This window comes from Ailuropoda melanoleuca, chromosome 10, assembly GCF_002007445.2.
Source record: "Ailuropoda melanoleuca isolate Jingjing chromosome 10, ASM200744v2, whole genome shotgun sequence".
NCBI lineage: Eukaryota > Metazoa > Chordata > Mammalia > Carnivora > Ursidae > Ailuropoda > Ailuropoda melanoleuca.
Genome location: NC_048227.1, coordinates 102,854,522 through 102,875,001, shown reverse-complemented (window position 1 = coordinate 102,875,001; position 20,480 = coordinate 102,854,522). Strand labels below are relative to the sequence as shown.

General features: G+C 43.4%; 1 protein-coding gene across 6 annotated transcripts in view; it reads right to left on the bottom strand.

Moving 5' to 3' along the window:
- Window positions 1-20,480, bottom strand: part of MAP3K4 (mitogen-activated protein kinase kinase kinase 4) — a 114,381-nt gene that overhangs the window by 20,466 nt on the left and 73,435 nt on the right. For 4 of the 6 annotated variants that reach the window (XM_034669417.1, XM_034669418.1, XM_034669413.1 and 1 more), the window contains exons 5-15: window positions 19,099-19,245; window positions 13,368-13,525; window positions 10,110-10,226; window positions 8,535-8,634; window positions 8,352-8,435; window positions 6,792-7,058; window positions 5,305-5,454; window positions 2,898-3,059; window positions 2,277-2,410; window positions 1,583-1,661; window positions 775-853 (exon numbers count right to left, since the gene is read on the bottom strand). In XM_034669417.1, the coding sequence (XP_034525308.1) occupies window positions 775-853; window positions 1,583-1,661; window positions 2,277-2,410; window positions 2,898-3,059; window positions 5,305-5,454; window positions 6,792-7,058; window positions 8,352-8,435; window positions 8,535-8,634; window positions 10,110-10,226; window positions 13,368-13,525; window positions 19,099-19,245 (1,477 nt within the window). The remainder of the gene's footprint in view (window positions 1-774; window positions 854-1,582; window positions 1,662-2,276; window positions 2,411-2,897; window positions 3,060-5,304; window positions 5,455-6,791; window positions 7,059-8,351; window positions 8,436-8,534; window positions 8,635-10,109; window positions 10,227-13,367; window positions 13,526-19,098; window positions 19,246-20,480) is intronic. The other 2 variants (XM_034669414.1, XM_034669416.1) reach the window with 1 other exon arrangement.

The window sequence follows — 20,480 nt, the reverse complement described above, 5'->3', positions numbered from 1 at the left end:
ATTTTCTGTAGCTAGCAAACATCCTTTAAGATACAGTTCCTACCCAATAAGTTTACCGTTTATGAATTATTTTATCTTGTGCATTTTAAACTGCTTTAAAATTTCTAAGTTTTCATTTTTGGATGTTTACTGCATATAAATACAGTTTTGCTTTTATTTACTATCTCAAGAATGGGGGAAGACACAGTCTTTTTCTGATATATTTTGTTTCAAAGTTTCAACATACTCCGTAAAACTGTAATTGAAAACTATAATGAAAATATATCATAGCATCACTTACGTTTTTTGTTTTGTTTTTTTAAATAAAATCAGTTAAGAATTTACTCTGTTAGTGGGGAAATTCTTAGCTGTGGAGAAGAAAACAAACTCATTCTCCTTTGAAAGGTGAGGAAGGGGACAGAACAATTATACTCACTTACCTCTATCAAGAAAGGCCCTCGCTCCCTAACAGCTATATCTCCAAGTCTTTCCTTCCCAGAAGAGATTTTAAGGGGGAGAACAGAATCATTGTTGGTGCGCAAAATACTCACTAATTAATTAAAATGTGTAGTTAACACTGCCGGTGGGCAGTGAATATGCTGTGCTGGCATTGTAATCTTCCTGCTGGACTTAGGACTGTGGAGTTCCCCACATACACACCTTATTCCTGTCACTGTCAGCTCCTTCAGTATTGCTAAAGAACTTCTCTACACAGCGTGAAGGGGTGCAGCTGCAAGCTGATGTGCTTGCCCAAACTGGGAGGTGCCAGGGGAAATGTTCTAACTGCCGTCTTACCAAGGTACAAACCTGTAACAGGACTGTGTGGCTTTCCTATCACGTGGCCAATGCACTCATTCATCAAGGCTTGAAGACTCTAGGAAAATGGGAAAGGACAAGGGAAAGAATATACATTCTCTCAATCAGGTAAGTAGCACAAATTAAGCATTCAGTATATTTAAAAGAAATATGCTATGCTATCCTTGGTAAATATTTTCAAAGTTCATTTAAAAGAAAATAGGTATAAACATAAACTGCACATGATTTAAAATAATAGTAATATATACCACTCAGTTTTTATAAATAAAAGCAAATTAGCACTCAATTCCCCACAAGGCAATGATGTGCACAAGCAGGGGACTTCTATAATCATCTCTACTATTCAGAGGCTAATATGATTAAATTCACATGTTGAACATCATCTTTTTGAGCTGATGGAAAGTACTGGAAAAACAGCGATAATATTTAACATCTGGCATGCTCTCAAATGACGCATACTGAAATGAAACGGCTAATCCTTGTTCTTCATTAAACTGCTAAAAAGCAGCAACTAATAAGTCAGCACTTTATAAAATTTGAAACTGACAAATATTTTACAAATGCCAGGCTTCACAGCTAGCCACTGACTTATCAGTCAATTGAACAATATTGTTATAAAAAGAAAAGAACATGGAATATCTTACTCTTCGTTGTTACAAATGCCTTAACTTTCAGTGCTATAATAATTATGAAAAAATATTTAAGAACAACTATAAAAAATACACAATCAGGAACAGTGATCAACTTATTTCTTTAATAAAAAAAAAACCTCTAGAATATTCCATACCAAGAAGTCATCTTCTGGCAAAGCTGAAATAAAGGCAGGCTCAATGGCTTGTAGAAAGTCAAAACCTTGGGTTGCCCACCTGTTAGATGAGAAAGTTCAATAATCACAAAACCAAAAAAATGCTGTAGCAGTTTTAATCTATACCATACTGAAGAGTAATCTGACTGGAAAATTAACACCTAAGAAAAAACACACTTTTTGTCTTTATGTAAATGCCTAGGGTTGAGTAATTTTATAGAACGTTTTGAGAAAAAAAGACAAACAGCTTCTTAATAAAGGAACTGGTTACCGATTTGTTTCCATTTACATTCATAAAAGGCTTAAATTTCATGAGAGAGGGAAGAAAAACAGCAATCAGGAAGACCTGTCCGGACAGAATGTGAACTCCCTTAAAGTTAACTCATTACAGAACAATTTTTTTTTTAATTTTCCAAAAATTATGGGGTTTTCTGTATTAATAGTTTTATTTAAAAACAAAACAAAGCAAAATCCTATCAAAGAGTTCAAAATACTCCTTTTTGTGTCATCTGCTTAGAAATCTCACATAAAATACGCTTAAAATATTACCATTCCCACTTCCCTCTCTTATTCCCGCATTTCCCGGCTTCCCAGGCTGCAGCATTCACACTCTCTCTCTCTGCAGCAGGAGTACTGAGTTACTTGCAGTTCTAGGAAACATCTACTTGGTCATTACCTGGGTCTTGTACCTCGACCACTCTCACATTTAGTTAGGACATAGTTCATCCATTTCCGGGCAAAGCTTATATATTTGTCTCCTATCTTCTGTCTAAACTCTCCAGACATCAAACGAACAACTTCTTTATGATACTGTAAGAAGATTTTGTGTATATCAAAATTAAGAAGAAAGTAATGATTATATAAATACCTAAACACTACAATGCCACGTTTCAAATGCCATTTTTCTAAAAACAAAAAATAAAACCCAATTAAAATTTACGTAGTTTCAAGAGTATGAAGAATTATAGATAATATAATGTCTTAAAATGCAGTTTCACCAATGTTTTACTCATAAGTTTAAATTACGAATATACTTTCAAGATATTAAACATCTCTTGAAGAAGGTTTTAAAATGTAAGTAGAAAGCTGTTAGCACAAAATAAAAACTGGGCAACTATCTGACAATTTAAAAGGAAACCAACATTTCTGATACTCAGCAATGGGTAAGACGACATTCTTGACAAAGCTTGATGACAATCAGTAATCTGATTTGCTGCACAAGATTGCTCATACTTTTGGTAAGTAAGTTACAGAGCAACTGCGAAGTTGCACTGTGTTTTTCCTCTTTTGTACCTACCTCGAACCCAAAGTTGTAGCCCTGAATCATTGCTTCTCGGTAGTACTGCTGCAACGTGACAGACTCCGATTCATCAACTTCAGCATCAAATTCTGAGGTGAACATGTGGTCCACTCGGTCAATGGCATCGCTTATTCTGTTGCAAAGCTCTAGTGCATCATTCTGAAGAGTCCCAAACCATAGTTAATCCAAAGCAGATCACCTAATACTTAACTGTATCTTAAAGGAAGATTTCTTTCATCATCACAGACATTAACCAGTGCAATATATTTGGGCCATATTTATTTTGGTTATTCAAAAATAAAGGAAATATATTATTTATTTATTATTTTTGTTTTTATTTGTATTAGGTATTCTTTAACATCTTATGAAATACAAGAAGACAAAAAAATCCACTTATAATGATAATGCCTAATTACTATGTGGTCTCTGAATAGATGCTTTCATCTCCAATTATTTTACAGCTCAACCACCAGCTGCTTTTTCCCCCTGGGCAGTTGCTGAAGTATGATTTCAATCCAACAGGAAGACTGTATTGTCCTTCCTATCTCCCTGCCACTCCCTAGTTCAAGGGTTCTCATTTGGGGTCTCATTTGGGGTCGATTTTACCCAAGGGGACATTGGCAATGCCTATTTCGGTTGTCAAAACTTGGGAAGATGGGGGGCGCCTGGGTGGCTTAGTCAGTTAAGTGTCTGCCTTTGGCTCAGGTCATGATCCCAGGGTCCTGGGATCAAGCCCTGCACCGGGCTCCCTGCTCGGCGGGAAGCCTGATTCCCTCTCTTACTCCCCCTGCTTATGTTCCCTCTCTTGCGGTCCTTCTTTCTGTAAAATAAATAAATAAAATCTTAAAAAAAAAAAAACAAAAAAACTTGGGGAGATGGGGTGTGAAATCATTTGACAGCTAGTGTGTAGAGATCAGAGATGCTGCTAAACGTCCTACAAAACAAGACAACTCCCCAAAACAAAGAATTATTGACCCCAAATGTCAATATTGCAGAGGTTGGAAAACCCTGTCCTAGTTCACGCTCTGTTGTCTCCCTAAGCAGGACTACAATCACTCCAAATTGGACCCTCTTCCACTCACCCTTAAACACACACGTATGTACACATGGTCTCCACTGGGCAATCCCCCTACAGACTTTTCCAAAATATTCTTCCTAAATATTCAACTACTCTCTGAAGCTTAGAAAAAATTAAATCCAAAATATCTCAATAGCCTGATTTTTGCCCACCTGATTTTACCAGCCTTATCTCCCATGACTTTCCATGTACACACCAAGATGCAACTCCCAGATGTGACCAGAAATATCTAATATCTCCCCCCTCAGTATTCACCACAAATTCCTTATGCTCAAGAATAATCAATATCTTATATAATTTTGCACTCTCCAGAATTCATTGACTCAAACTAAAAGAAAAGACAAAAGTTCCTTGCACTGGCATTCGAGTAGGATGGCAATCGATGAGAGAACGTGTTTCTAAGTGAATGAGATAAAAGTCAGACTGACAGAAGAAACAAATGTTTATCAAACTACTTAGAGTTTCAAGACGTGCTTCTTCTTCAAGAAGTCAAGCCTTAATGTGACGAAAAATGCATAACTGATGGCCTGTGGAAAAGTGTGGATCAGACTGAGACCGATGAACGGAAGACAAGTTAGAGGTGGTGAAAACAGGAAATAATGGGAAAAGAAGGTGAGGATCTGGCTTGCCCTGAACTCTGAAGGCCTAGTGCCTGTCTACGACTAGCTTTCTCTACTACATTTAATTTGGCTGAATTATCAGTTATATAAAAGAAGAAATAGATCTTTTTTTAGGTTACACGTTACTGATTTGGAGAACCTCTAGCAAATACTAGTAATTGCTAAAGAAAGAAACCTGGACTAGGAGTGAAGAGACCTAAATTCCAGTATCAATTTGGCTACTAACCAACCATGTGGCCATTCAGAAGTCACATAACTGGTCAAATTTCTATCCCTTCCAATTCCAACATTCTATGGTTCCAAGAAAGATCTGGGAGGTTTTAGTGAAGACATGGGACAATGTGTACCGGGAAGAGGGAGAACGGTTAAGGACCACGTTAAGACTTCAGGTCCCTCAGGGCGCCTGGGTGGCTCAGTCGTTAAACGTCTGCCTTCGGCTCAGGTCATGATCCCAGGGTCCTGGGATCGAGCCCCGCATTGGGCTCCCTGCTCAGCAGGAAGCCTGCTTCTCCCTCTCCCACTTCCCCTGCTGGTGTTCCCTCTTTCACTGTGTGTCTCTCTCTGCCCAATAAATAAATAAAATCTTTAAAAAAAAAAAAAGACTTCAGGTCCCTCGGGTGGAATGACACTGTCACGAGAGGACGCCCCCACAGCATCACCTCCACACACAAACTAAGGAGCTAGGGTGGAGGTGGCAGTGACGTACCTTCAGCTGCTGCAAAGCTCTGGCGATGACCGGCTGACTGGATGTCTGCTCCTGGCGCAGAGTCATGAGTCCCTCAATGGACTGCTGGAAAGCTTTTCTCTGGCTGGTGAGATGGGCAGACTGCACGACCACAAGTAAAAGATTATCCACCTGGGGGGAGAATAAAGCACAGGGCTTAAAAACAGACCTACTTACTATTTCCCATTCTAGGTCAATCCCTAGTCCGAAAACAATGCCAACCTTGTCAGGACTATCAGGCCAGTAACCCCTAGATCAGAAAGTAGTTTTTAAGTAGAGCTACTCCCTGCCGTGGGAGCAACGCTCCACAGTGGGCACTGCTGTCTAAGGTCTCCCACACAACGCTGAAGGACCCCATGGAACTGTGCAGGCAGGGGGTCTCTGAAATATCCCAGAACTGCAAGTAACTCAGACTCCTGCAGCAGTGTGTGCGCGTTTGTGTGTGTGTATGCGTGCATGCGTGCGTGTGTGCTGGAGCAGCCTGTGAAGCTGGAAAATACAGGATTAAGAGAGAGGTGAGTGCCCTTCCACGAAATAGACAAAATCAAGACTTCATTATCTTTTTCTTTTAAGTGACAGTCACTGCAGTATTTTGCATAGAAGTGTGTGTGATGTGACCAGAGTTACATATTATAATGATCGTTCTCATAGTACCCAAACACACACACAGACTTGGATGAGGGAAGGTGAGGCTGGAAGCAGGGAAACGAGGCCAGGAGCGGGATGACGGTCTGACCATGGCAGGGGCTCTGGACTGCAGACAAAGTGTCATAGACCGGAAATGCTCTGGGTGTGTTAGGGCTGGGGATGAACTGGAAGGGTAAGAGGATGAGTTTATATTAACGGTCACATTCTGGTTTCAACAACTGAGTGGCCAGAGCACCATCCGCTGAGACAGGGAACATGAGCAGAAGAGCAGATCATGTGGAATCGAGAGGACAGTAAGCCAGTGTGTTCAACACCAGCCAGAATGAGTCTGAGACGCATGTGAGCACACACACCACTTTCCCGAGGTCAACAAAGAGAACATGAGAAGGCTTCTTACGGGTTTTAATTAATGAGTTATACAAATCATCATGGGATCCCTGTTGGGCAGGTAGGTAATAGCCTTTACTACAAAAATATTAACTAACAGCAAGTAAACCAGAGTACTTGAACAAGTGGAATTTCTGGATCATGAGCACACAGATCATGGCTGAACTAAGTAAAGATATAAATATTTCAAATATTCCAGTAGAATTTAACATACTTACAGATTCTGGAGGAATATCTTAGCACAAGTTGTGATACAAAATTTTTAAAACATCGAGGCTTATTTTTGGGAAGTCAACACTTGAGATGACTATGACAGCTAAACCAATCACTCAGGAACTGTCAATAATTTATTCTTCCTAAAAATATTTTAGGTAAATAATGCTGCCTCAAGGTAGGGTTGGGAGTAGTGGATATGGGAACTGGGAGTGACACACCTGCATGCTTCTCAGGGTATCAACAGTCTCGACCTGAGGCACAATTTTGACAGGCTGTGCTTCCCACGTGGCCCAGCTGTCTTCTGAATCCCGAGCGCGATCACTGTGCTTGGTTAGCAGGAGACAGGCGTCAATCAGTTCATCATCCGACTCTTTCGAGCAATCCTTTCCTGCGGCTGCATTGAGTAACTGCAAAATAATGTTCTTCTCTGCAGCAAGAGTGTCTAGAACAAACATCTGCAAGTTTTCTAAGCCAGGAATCTGTACCTGCAGAAGAAATGATCCAAAATCTTAGATAAGGGAATGTCACATGTTATAAAAATGTTACTTAAAATACACAAAACTAGAAAAAGAAAAGCAGGTGTGGGGAAGGCCCGCACTGAGGGCACTGCAAGGAGCCCAGGCCCATGTGACTGGGGGAGGAGCGGGGGGAGCACAGGAGTGCTGTGCTGGAGGCCTGGGAAGGCTTCTCCACTCACTGGGCCNACTGCAAGGAGCCCAGGCCCATGTGTGGGGGAGGAGCGGGGGGAGCACAGGAGTGCTGTGCTGGAGGCCTGGGAAGGCTTCTCCACTCACTGGGCATCCTCTAACTGCTTTATTTTCAAGAAGCTAGAAAATACCTTCAGGGGAGGAATGCCAGCCTGAAATGAGCTCAATCGATGCTACTTTGTGATGCTTACAGAAAGTAAAAAGGCAAAAAAATATTAACATGGATTCATTAATCATTCTTGGTGGGGGCACCATGAGAAGCCTTTAAAGATCATTTTAATAAGGAACACATACGTGATACTGTTGTGCAAATCACAAATAACTGCAGGAGGGATAACACCATGGGCCCGGGATACAATTTCCAGTAACAATATCATACACCGAATCTGTAAGTACTAAGTATCAAACAACTTAAATGGTAGTAAAGATGAGGACTCAAAAAGGGGAGCTAGTGATAAGTCAGGCACTGAAGGCCAAAGTTCCTGTAAAAAGTCTGAACTGTTTCAGAAAATGTGATGGTAAAAACAAAACAACTACTTAAAAATCAACCATTAGGAGCGCCTAGGTGGCTCAGTCAGTGAAGCATGGGCCTTCAGCTCAGGTCATGATCCCAGGGTCCTGGGATAGAGCCCTGCATCAGGCTCCCTGCTCAGCAGAGAGCCTGCTTCTCCTTCTCCCTCTGCCCCTCTCCCCACCAGGTGTGTGCATGCACACGTGCACGCTCTCCTCCCCCTCTCTCAAATAAATGGATAAAATCTTTTAAAAAATCAATTATTATTTTATTATTTTACATTACTATTTTAGATACATTACCTTAAATATATGTATAACTAATTTTAATGAATAGTATGAGTAAATATTTGGTTACTTTATTTGCATTCTAAAAGCAAATTAGTAAGTATGAAAAACTTTGTTTTTCTGAGAAATTATGAGAAAGTCTTATTACTGGGATCAATATATAGCCAGCAAAGCCTAAAATATTTACCAGTTGGACCATGAAGAGAAAGTTTTCCTGTTTTAGAAAAAAAAGGAAAGGCAAAATATTTCAATTATACCATCTTTAATATTTACCTTAACATATCGTTTTGATTTCAGAACATCCAGAAGGTCTCTAACTGGGGCTGAAAGTATGAACTCTGCTGCTATTTCCAGGTCCTAGGATCATAGTTACAAAGAAACTTCTTTAGGGTTAGCTTTTAAATAAAATACGGTAAAAGAAAAATTTTTAAAAATCAGTCAGGATTGTTAACTCACCTTTCTCAACATTTTAGCAAATCCAAGTGCCTTAGAGGCTCTTTCTCTAGCTTCATGAAAGAGCTCCTTCAGTGCTCGACTAATCTCTATAACAGATCTCCTGCCAAGTTGATTGAAATCCAGTTAGAGTACATTAGAGTACATCAAGAAATAGACAGCAATAAAGATGAAGCAAATTCCAAATCACATTAATAAAGACTGAAAATTGGATAAATGGGAGCAAGCAATTATTGAGAATGTACTTGAAATATTCAGAAGCTTGCTCTTTTGTGGTTTTCTAGAAAGTACTTGTATTCTTCAAATAAGTAAGGCACATACTATAACCTTCAAATAACAGTAAGCTTTATTTTCTGAAGATGGCCTTATAATAATTTCTTGAGTTTGAGATAAAGTTCTTACACCAACTCCCAGCTCAGAATCTGACTAAAAAGGAATATATACGTGCAGTGGCGGGCTGGTGAATGTCTAACAACTGGCTCCCCTCAAAGAACTGTCTTACACGGTGTCTGGAGATTCTTGTGGTGTAAATACTCCCATCGTTGCTGCCTGTAGGCCACCAGTGTGACAGCACTGAGCTGTGACTGGAGAAGAGATGTGTGGGATCGCACCTCGGCTCTCTGGAGCCAGGGCGAACCACTGCACACAAGCCCATGTCCTAGATCCACCGCAAGTAAACAATCAGAGCATGATCAGAGCCGTTCTCTAGTTCACGCGAGCTTAGATCTCCAACTTTCCCTGCTTATTTGGAATCCACCACATTGGCTCTCAAAACTACAAAGCCTTCTACAAACTGACTCGTTCTGATTCTCTGCCATTCAGCACTGTCCCAGGTAAGAATCTGTGTGGATACTTGTTGTTTTAACCCTGGCATGATGACATCTCAGGTGTTCTGAAACCCAAAATGTGTTTCTCATCAAATTTTGGACGGTGAGAGAAAACATTTCAGCTCTAAAGAAGTCAGCTCCCCCTGAGCATTTCCAAAGGTTGAATCATATGCTATCGCTTGTAACTGGCCACAAAATAGCTGTATGGCTGATATTGCCACAAAAACAGCAATTTAACCTGATCCAACCTGAATGCTATCTCACGGACATGGAGGAAATACAATAGATGCATAAGCCATGGTTTCACGTACTCAAGCTTAAAGTTCAACAGAAGGAATAAGCCATGCATAAAAATAATAACAACGTGCCAAGTATCAAATGTATTAATGGACTGCTACGGAGGTGAGGGCATGGGGAGAAACAGAATTAATTAGAACCATTCTAGGACACAGGGATGAATTCTCTCTATTCATTTTTAGTCAACTTACACTCTCTCTCCTCTCCTCTCCTCTAAAGACACTATTTTCATTAGGCTAACTAAATTCTAAGTTCACCTGCAAAGAAAATTTCACAGAAAATCCTAAGCAAGCACACGAAAAGATAAAACAGTAATAAACAGAAGTCTTTAGGTCTGCTATGGAAATGCCTAAGTTCCAACATGGTTGGGTTTGAACACGGCCCATTCTAGACTCATTGCCACAATCAGAACTCTGTGAAGTAAGGAATGGGAAGGAAAGGAGCGGGGCCGCACCTGATTTCATCTGAGGCGTTGCTGTCGTCAGCGCTGGTCCAGAACTCCGCACAGCTCTCCTGCAAGCCAAACTCTAAAAAACTTCCTGTCGACTTCAGCAGCATCCCCGCGATGTCACTAGGGAACAAGAACACAAAATAAACCAGGGAAGAAAAATTGTCCTCTAATTCTTAAATAAGACACTGAAAGGGTCAGCTACTGTTTTAATAGTTTGAAAATCAACAACAGTGAGAATCTGCTTTTACTATAAAATCATGATGAATGTGAAAAAGAGGAACTCTTCCATTATGAGCAAGTAACTATCTTTGTTCTATTTCCTTGGTTTTATCATAAGCCTTAAAAATCTTAAACTATATTCAGAGCAACTATGTAATTATTATGTAAGTGTAATTTTCATCTTAAATGTCCAAAATGGTATAAAGTGGCCTCAAATATATATCTAAGACAAGATGTTTTTAAAAGCCTAATAAACTAAATGATAGCATAAGAAAACAAACTGAATTTCTTAAATGCAACTGTTTGTACAAATTTCCCTCACAAGTAGCTTTTCATAGTCCATCAACATGAAATGTTCCATACGGCTGATTCTTTTCTCTGAGTAAGCAATCTAAATACTAGGGTTAAAATGTAAACCCAAGTGTATAAAACAAATTCAAAGGAGTATAGTAAAGATTCACCAGCAGCTTACTGACCTCTTCACTCAAGGAAAGGAGCTTCTATCTAATAAAAGAGAGCAGGTAAGCACGCAAACAGCATCAGAGGACTCGTCAGAGGAGGGAGACCAAACCCAGCTGAAGGCCTGGCTGCACAGGTCTGCAGGCAATGCAGAACGGTACCCTGACAGCAGCAGTGGGAAGAGGGGCTCTGTCAGGAAGGGAATGGAGGAGGGGAAGGAAAGTCCAGGAAGAACAATGAATGTGATCAAAAGGTATGAAGATGTGTTAAGCAAGAGGCCTGGTTGTGAAAAGAAATTGCACAATGTGAAAGGAGCAGAAAGGTGGTGGAATAAGACTGAGAAAGTACGCTGGGGCCATGCAGTGGAAGGCCTCGCGTGTCATGCTAACTACCCAACTTTCATTTGGTGGGCAAAGAGGCCGGGCTTTAAAAGTATGAGTGGAAAGTGGCCTGATTACAAACCCATTTTCAAGAACAATAGTATACAAGGACATCCACGAAGGGTTTACTCCACAAACACTGAGTATCGGTTATGTACTAAGCAGCATGGAGCAGAACAGATAAAAATCCCTCCATTGAATAGAGGAAAAAACAAGAAATAAAATAAAAAAGGAAGAAAAGATATAGTTCAGATATTGTTAAGTGCTATGGAGAGAGATAAAACAGGAAAGGGAACTCAAAGTACTCGTGAGTAGAAATTTCCATGTTGAATATGGGGAAGATGACATTTAGACAAAGATCTAAAGGGAGTGCAAAATGGGTCATGAAAGTAATTGGGGGAAGAGCAGTCCAAGCAGAGAGACCACCAAGTGCGAAGGACCTGAGGCAGGAGCGTGCCCAGCATGGGAACACAAGAAGCCCCCGCGGCTGTGCGGTAAGCCCAGGAGAGCCCAGCAGGGGAAGAGGACAGAGGTTTAGTGACAAGTCAGACTGCAAGCCTGAAGGGCCACATTCAGGCACCCTCACTTTCACTGAGGAAGCAGGGAAGGCACGGAGTATTTGGAACAGAGGAGAAAATAGTCTGATGTGCATTTGAACGAGATCACGGGCTGTGGCGTTGAGAACAGACCAAAGGGACAAAGAGCTAAGCAGAGAGACTCCTGGAGAGCATCTGCAGTCATGTGAGAAGTAACAGCCTGGGAAGAGCTGCAACAGGGAATAGTGCGCAGGGGTCAGATTCCGGATCTTTCCTGAAGGATCAGGGGTACCATGTGAGACCAAGAAAGCAGTTAGGAATTGCTGGGAGACTGACGGAGCCTGGGACAAACAGCACGTGAAGGAGACGAGTGCTGTGCTGACACCATGGGCTCGGCCGAGAGAGGGCCACACCAGGGGCCAGTCCCTCAGTGGGGCCTGGAAAGCTCGGGAGCTCCTCAGAGCAAGGCTGGTGCAGGCCAAGGCCAGAGCCCCCACTGCCCAGACCTGAAGGACGAGCAACAGACAGAAACAAGGAGACTGACGCAACAGGGGACGCCGTGAAATCCCACCATATGAATTTGTAGTGCAAATAAACAGTGATCTTTAAAACAATCTCTCCGCAGGCAGGCCAGCCTGGAGACAGAAACTGCAAACAGAGGAAATGGCAGAGCCGAACGACAGGAGACTGAGAAGGCGAGATGCTGAAATGGGCCGGGAAGGCACTTCTTCAGAAGGCTGACTTCGGGAAGTGAGCTGAACTTTCGGGAAAGGCAGACACCCCAGGAGTCAGGGCCTGAAGGGCTGGAGAGCTCTGGGGAAGAGCGAGCTCACGGCTAACTGAAAATACAGAAGGAGAGCACGTGACGAGGATGTGAAGAGGACAAGTGGCTGGGGCAGAAGGGGGAGCCTAGGTCCGGAGAGGGGACAGAGGAGACAGAGACGATGACAATGCGCCTCTGCAGCTGGAAGAGCCGGCGAGCCGAGGTCCCGGAGAACACGCGCCAGGGAGGGGAAACGACCCCAGGCTGGTGCGAGAGGACGCAGCAGCCACCTGCGACCGAGTCTACAGCCGAGGCGTCAGGTGGCGGGGAGGGGCCCCCGCCACCAGCATTCAGCTCCTGGACAAGAGACGTCCATTTCCAAACACACACCAGCGACCACACTCTCCTCCCTCAGGGCTTTTCTCTGTTTACATTTCTAACCCGTGCCTCACGAAGAGATTCTGTGATTAGCAGAAACCCTGAAGCAGTCTCGGGGAGACGCACACCTTGGGTTCCACACGTCCCCACTGAGACTGATGCACGCAGGTCTACAGGCCTGTTCTACTCTTTGGAGGCCTAAGAGGGTTTACACTAAGGCAGGGTTTCTCAACTTCAAAACTGACATTTTGGGTGGACCATGTTTGGTTTGGGGGCTGTCCCGTGTACTGTATGATGTTTAGCCGGGTCCCTGGCCTCTAATCAGTCGGACCTCCCAGTCATCACGGTCAAAACTGTTTCCAGACCTTGCCAAATGTCCCCACGGGGCAACCTGCCCCCAGCTGAGCGCCCCCGCTCGGAGGACCCCAAAACCTGGCGCACACACACACAGGACTGGTTGTCATGCTCACATAACTGAACAGGCAAATGGGCTGGCAGGCACTCTCAGGAGCACAAGAGTTCCTACCAGAAAAGTTTTCCAGCCTGTGCTTCTCCTCCTCGGATGTAATGAGTTATTTCTTTGGTGAAATTCCATTCTTCTTCTAACAGGTTTTTTAGACTATGGGAGGCTTGAGGTAACTGCTGCAGCATCTGGATCCAGCTTCTCATGTAATCAAAATACACCTTAAAATACAAAAACATAAAGGGAGATATTTGAGAACGGAACTCAGCAGCTCCCAGCTTTCACCTCTGTTAACCTGGAAACTATGACTCAGAAGGGCCAGATGAGGGGGACGCTGAGCACGCAGCGTGGAGAGAAGCAAGATTCGTCCTCACAGGACTGCTGTCTACATGGGGATGTCTCTTATCCTGCACAACTCAACTCCCCCGCAACTTAACACATTATTTACAATCTCTTTAAATTACCAACAAAATAAAATGTTCACAATGTACACAGAAGTAAAAAAAGAATCAAACTAAGAGCACCCAGAATTGTCCATTATTAATATATTAATATTAATATATTGTGAACACTACTCCTTTAAGAGGTTGGGATCGTTACTTGTTTAACTGCTTATTTCAACTTTAGACAGTATCTTCCATGTTGAGAGGGAATGAACACGCTTTCCCCCACCATCCCGTCCTGACACCCAGATTTCTACGACGCAGGTTTTTTTCAAGATTTATGACATGTAAATTATGATTTCTAATCAAAACACCCAGTTGTCCCAAAATGGGGTTTATGTCCACCGCAAGGCCTACGACAACAGCCTTCCCATTCAAGTCCTTATTTCAATTATCTGCTGCTTACTAGGGTTTCACTGTCCATCAGCTTTTCTCCAGACAGGGTCACAACTGCTAGATCACAAATCCCCACTGCCTATGGATTTTTTTTACCGAAAGGACAACTCAATTGAGTATAAAATACCTGAGTTACACATTCTCTGTCCCAGGACGCTGAAGGCATTACCAGCTTCAAACGCTGTGTGCTGTTCGAAAGAAGAGCCCCGACGCCGGCCTTGTCTCCCGCTGACCCTGCTCCCTCACCCCCGGAGCTGCCTTGCTTTTTCTCTGGATTCTGTCTTTAGTCTTGGATCTTAGTTACCTCACCAGGCGACACCTCAGGGTTCACTGGAAGGAATGCTTCCTGAAATCCAGTGCTGACTTTCAGTCGGCAATTTCAGGTCTTTATTTTAAGAAAACTGTCTTCTGTTGGGCCTTTGGATGCTTCTGGGCCTCCGCCAGCCAGGAATCTGCAGTCCAGGGTCCCTCATGAACACCGGTGTCTGAGTATGGTGGAACCTACAATTCATGGGTCTACCACCATCTTCGCCAAATGAAATAAATCTCTTAAATATGAGACCAGGACCCTCCTCTGGCTTCTTGGTGTGCCACTTCCTCTCCCTGGCCTCCCTTCAATCTGGCTGTCTCCTGAGGACGGCCCTTCTCTCACCCACCCTGCCACGGGGCGCCTGTATGACCACGCCTTTCAAACCACTGCTCTCACAGTCTCATTTAAAAGCAAAACAAAATACCTGCCCCGTTAAGATTCACATCATCAGATACACCAAGGAACCCTTTCTGCAACCTGTCACCTACGGCTTTCCAAATGCCCGCCAACCTTCGTCACACTCCGACATCTGACATCATCTTCTCTCCGCCCGTGGCTCAGCTACCACACTGTGCTTCACCCCAGATCTTGTCATTACAGAATCAACTCTCGGCCTCAAATCATCCAATAGCCTGATTCTAAAACGTCCTCTCCTCCTTCCAGTTTTTGTTCAACTACCACCACTGTGACTGCTCTCTTGTTTAAGCCTTACCTGAACTCCAGCCCACAGGTTTCTCTTCTCTCTCCAGGTCACTACCCCTCACTCTGCCCCCTTTCCACCCTTACTCAGCTTAGAGCCCACACAGTCACCCTTCCCACACCACTGCGGCCACCACCCCACACCCTGCCACCTCTCTTTTTCTTTTCAGCTCACCTGCTTGCCAAACCCCAAAGCACGATGAGCCCAACAGCCCACGCCTCACACCCACACCCGGGAAGCTGAGGGCCACGACTGTCCTGGGACAAGGAGGCCACTGCTCTACACATCATAATCCCAACCACATGGTGTACGTTTCTGGTAATATTTGTATCTCCACTCACCTAGTCTCCCTCTCCCCTACGAGCATAGTCTGAAACTCTGCCATTTTTGTCAAACAGCCAATGCCCACCCTCACACATCTCAGCCCTCCAAATGAAGAAAAAAAAAGCATTAGATATAAAACCCTTCATCTTCTCAATACCAAAAATGCACACCCACATGCGACATGCCGTCCTCCCCTTCCTAGCAATGGCAGAGCGAAGCTTCCTCCTGATCTCAACACTTGTGTTTGGAGACCCACCTCCTCATGGCATCTGAGGAACCTCGCACCATTGATTTCGCTCTTCTCTGATACACATGTAATTCTGTTCATCCCTTTCCCTTAACAAAATCAGTCCCAAAGGCTTTCAAATGGTCTCTAGGAACTTCAATTTAAAAACTCTCCCTGGGGGCGCCTGGGTGGCTCAGTCATTAAGCGTCTGCCTTCGGCTCAGGGCGTGATCCCAGTGTTCTGGGATCGAGCCCCAAATCGGGCTCCTCTGCTGAGAGCCTGCTTCTTCCTCTCCCGCTCCCCCTGCTTGTGTTCCCTCTCTCGCTGGCTGTCTCTCTCTGTCAAATAAATAAATAAAATCTTTTAAATAAATAAATAAATAAATAAAAATAAAAACTCTCCCTGGACCCACAACCTTCACTATGAACTCCACTGCATGAGCCAGGCCTCAGCGGGAACCCCAGCTGTGTGTGTCTCAGCCCTCCCTCCTGAGTCTCAGCCCTCCCTCCGGGTATCTCGGCCCTCCCTCCTGCATCTTCCATAACTGCCACATCTTGTTCATCAGTTTCACATTTTCATTCCTCTTAAATTCTTTTTATGTGGTTTCCTTAAATCGATCACATGTTCCTACACCTCTGTCATGTTTATCGCTTTGGTTATTTCTAAGGCCAGTGCCAGAGAAATGAGTTAAGACAGCTGACAACTTCAGTGTAGTCTGCTGCCTCAAGCAAATGCTCACCAAGGTACGTCCCTGGACCTGCACACATACATGCTTAGGCTGTCCGAGTCAGGATGATGGTGTAGCACAGAGTAAAGCCCCCAAGTCACAGAAATTCTACATCACAGCCTGCTGCGTCCCCTCACCCTGGGAAGCTCGCATTGGCAGTGTTCCTCAGCTGCCAGGATACGCTCACATGGCCGAAGTGTCTCCACTTCTGCTCCCCTGTCTTGCAGATCTGCCACTGACAGGTCCTCCACAGGGACTGCTCCTGCTTCTCTCCTGACTGTTCACATCCCAGATATCACAGCTCTTGTGACTCACTGGCTGGGCTATGAGATAGTTAGAGCTTGTGCCCATCCTCATTTTAGCCCAGATTTCAAGGCAAATAACTGTTAACAGTTTTCTGGAGGCAAAGAGAGGAGAACAATGTAGTCAATTTCCTCCTTTACTGAACATGGAATTTTGTTCTTTACTCTCCATTCTTTTTGCTGATTTTTGGTGAGGTTCCAGGGAAGGCTGCTGTGGTACATATAATGTGACTGACCATTCAAAGGCCATTCCCTCCCTCCTGCCTAACAGAAACACCGATTTTGCTTGGGTTCCCCAGTTTTCAAAACATGCCCCTGCCATTAGCCATCAAGCATACTCTGAGGCACAATTTAAAAATCACTGGTAATTTCTAGCTCTTCATCTGTGAAACTATGGAGATGAAACTAAGGGAGATCTTGCCCCACATGGATCACTGGTGGCAAAACCGAGACTGAATCCTAAGCACTTGTAGCTCTAAGTGCTACTTCCCCTACACTTCAGACGACCCACAGGTACACCACGGACACTGCAGCTGAATGACCTGGAGGGCACAGTTCGCCTGCCCGATTCTCTTCCTTCCTGCCCCAGTGACTGCACGCTAAAGGGTGCTGTGCACGCCTTTGTAAAACCACCAAAGACAGTTTGGAAAGCAAGCACTTTTTGGCTTTTTAAACTCCTGCTTTAACCATCCACTGAGAGAGAGAGAGAAAATAATTTGCTTTTGCTTTTTACCATGACTTTTCAATGATAAAGACTTTTCTGACCTAAAAAATATTTAGTAGTTCAAAATGTAGCCACATTTTACACACTCTGGTCTTTTATGCATGCTCCCCAAACAATTAGGAAATAATTTCAAACTCAAAATTATTTCTTGTGATACGCTGGATGGTCTAAGTCCCCCTTGCACCCACATTCTTCTTTCTATCCTTCTACCATAGAGGCCGGAAAACTAAATATTTGCTTCCCCAGACTCCACTAGAGTCAAGAGGCAGGCAGCAGTTTGGCCAACATGGCACAGGGGAAATCTGTCAGCTGTGGCTTCCAGGAGAGCTTTGCTGCTCTGGACTGAGCTGGCAAGGAAACTTTTTCCCTTTTGCTCTTTTCCTTTCTTCTAGCCTAGAAAGTGTGGGTGGTATCTGGAGGTGCTGCAGCCATCCCGAGGCAGGATACAGTGCGATGTCACACAAAACATTCCAAAAACAATATACCCATAAACATCGTCATTTTTATATTGTTTCACTGACCTGCCACATGCCGGAATCATCTGTGCATATACTCTCATGAATCCAACCTGTGTTCATTATAAACTAATACTCTGCCAGGCATTATGGAAGACAAGACCACTTCAACCCATAGCCCCCCGTCTTATGAAGCGTCTGGGCTAGCTGGGGAAAGTGGAGAGTAGAGCGGAGCAGATCACTGAGTACGCAACGGCGCAGCTCACATCATAACTGCCGTAGAGTGCAGTGGAGGTACAGGCAAATGCACATTAAAGGCTGGCATTGTCAGATAAAGCTTTCTAGAGGAAAGTAAAACTTGCAAGTAAGTCTTACATGCGTGGATAAAGAAAAGGGATATGTCTATCAGGAGAGATAACAGGCGCAGAACGACAGAGGTTAGAAAGCACCAGTAAGCACAACACCTGTGGTGTGAGAAGACTGGGGAGTTCCTCCCGGAAAGAAATCAAAACAAGTCTGCTGCTGCCAAATCACAGTGTTTACGATTCCTCGATTCCTCGAATGAACGAGGTTCCTCAGCTAACTTCTGACTCAGGAGAAGAGCTCCCAGGTGTCCTCAGGCTAGCTGAGAGGACCCGTCTCCAAGTCGTCCCTGCACCCCAGCAGAATTCCGCCCTGGCACCTAGCAGTCAGGGTGCAAGTATCCCCCGTGCCCAGGTCCCAGCAGGGGAGGAGCCTCTCACTGTCCACTCCTGCCTTCCCAACCCTAGCTCGGGCAGGCGTTACAGAAATGGCTGATGCTATATGGCTGGATAAAATAGGACTGGACTATGATTCCATTTCTGGGCCATTCTGCTCTAAGATGAAGAATCTTGTGTTAAACAATGAACTAGGGTAAGCTTTGTCAAAAATTCTAATGCAAAAACCACTGAGGACTGGTTAAAATGTGGGTTTAGGTGAAACAAATTTAATCCTATACTAGATGCAAAAGTCAAGTTGAAGACCACCGCTCCCCACCCTGTGCTTGCTCTCTCGCGTGCTCGCACTCTGCTCTCTCTCACATACACACACATACAAGCACGAGAGCATGAGGATCCCCCCCCAGGTCTCACCATGAGCATCTTGTGCAGACACACACATACAGGCACTCGAGTGTGAGAATCCCCCCCACCCCCACCAGGTCTCACCATGAGCATCTTGTGCAGGTCCTCCTCGAAGGCGTCGATGTTGCAGTCGGTCTTGTCCAGGTGGTCCAGCACCTCGTGCAGCATGAACTGGTAGTACTGCTTCATCAGCAGGCCGCCCTTGAGCACCTCTTTACACTCCCTCACCAGCTGCGGGGACACAGGCTCTGTCACTCCACACCCCTCACCACATCCCCTCCTCAGCCTCAAAACCTCTGAAAGGCCTCAAACATTTTCTAATTCCTTATCAGTTCGTTTCTATAACTATCTTAGCAGTCTTGATGATGAACCAAGTAGTGAAAACAAAAGTAGTTAATATTATAGCATGAATATACAGAGAAAATATCACACAGGCAAACACTGATTTGTGAAACTATATTCCCCTACAAATGCAGGTTTATATAGAAAATAAACCTCAATGAAAAAGAACTATTTTTCTACTAGTTTGCATTACATAAGACAAGGGACAGGAGAGAAAAATCTCCTAATGAAACTGATGATTTTTATCCAAAAACATAATAGAGGTTCAAATATACTTACATGCCACAGAGCATGACAATCTTTGTAATGATTTAGCATAGCAACTACTGTGATTTGTGGTCTTTACCATCAAAAGCCTCTAATCATCACAAAAATCAAACCTAAGATCAATCTGATGAAATGAGACGGAAGTCAAGGGAAAACAAATCTAAACAAAAAGCTAAGTGCCACCGCCTTGGGCAGGCCCAGCAGGTAATGCTGGAAAGGAGGGGGAGGCTGACACGGGATGACTGCCCTTGAAGTCCTTTCGTCATCATAGTTATCCTATATTACCACGGTATTATTTAAAATGATGGGGATTAAATAAATTGTGATGTACCTATATACCAGACCACTCCCGCAGCCATTTAAAATCTTATTTTTGAAAAATAGTTAAGAGTAAAAACTCATATACAGATTTTTCTTTTACTTGTATGTATAGGAAAAACAGATGGATAAAAACATACCAAAATAGTTACAGTGGTCATCTCTGAGTGGCAGCATAATAGGATAATTGTCATTTTTGTCTGTATCATTTTCTGTGCTTTTCAAATATTCTAAAATAAATATGGATTGCTTTTATAAATATAATTTCCCCCTTTAACATGTTCTAAAAATAATTACCCACGATAAGACAGCCATGGCTAGAGTTAAATCTATTAAAAGCTGTTATGTTCAGATATAAATTTCTCTGTTAAAGATGTCACTTAGGTGCTTATAACTGAATCTTCGAATGATTTTAGCCAAAACTTGTTTTATTTTGATTCTAGTAAAGCTACATTCAACTAAGTACTGTTTTTATTTTTTTAAATGTTTTAATATAAATTATTGTTTCATCCTCACAAAAGCTCCATCAGCAAAAAGTA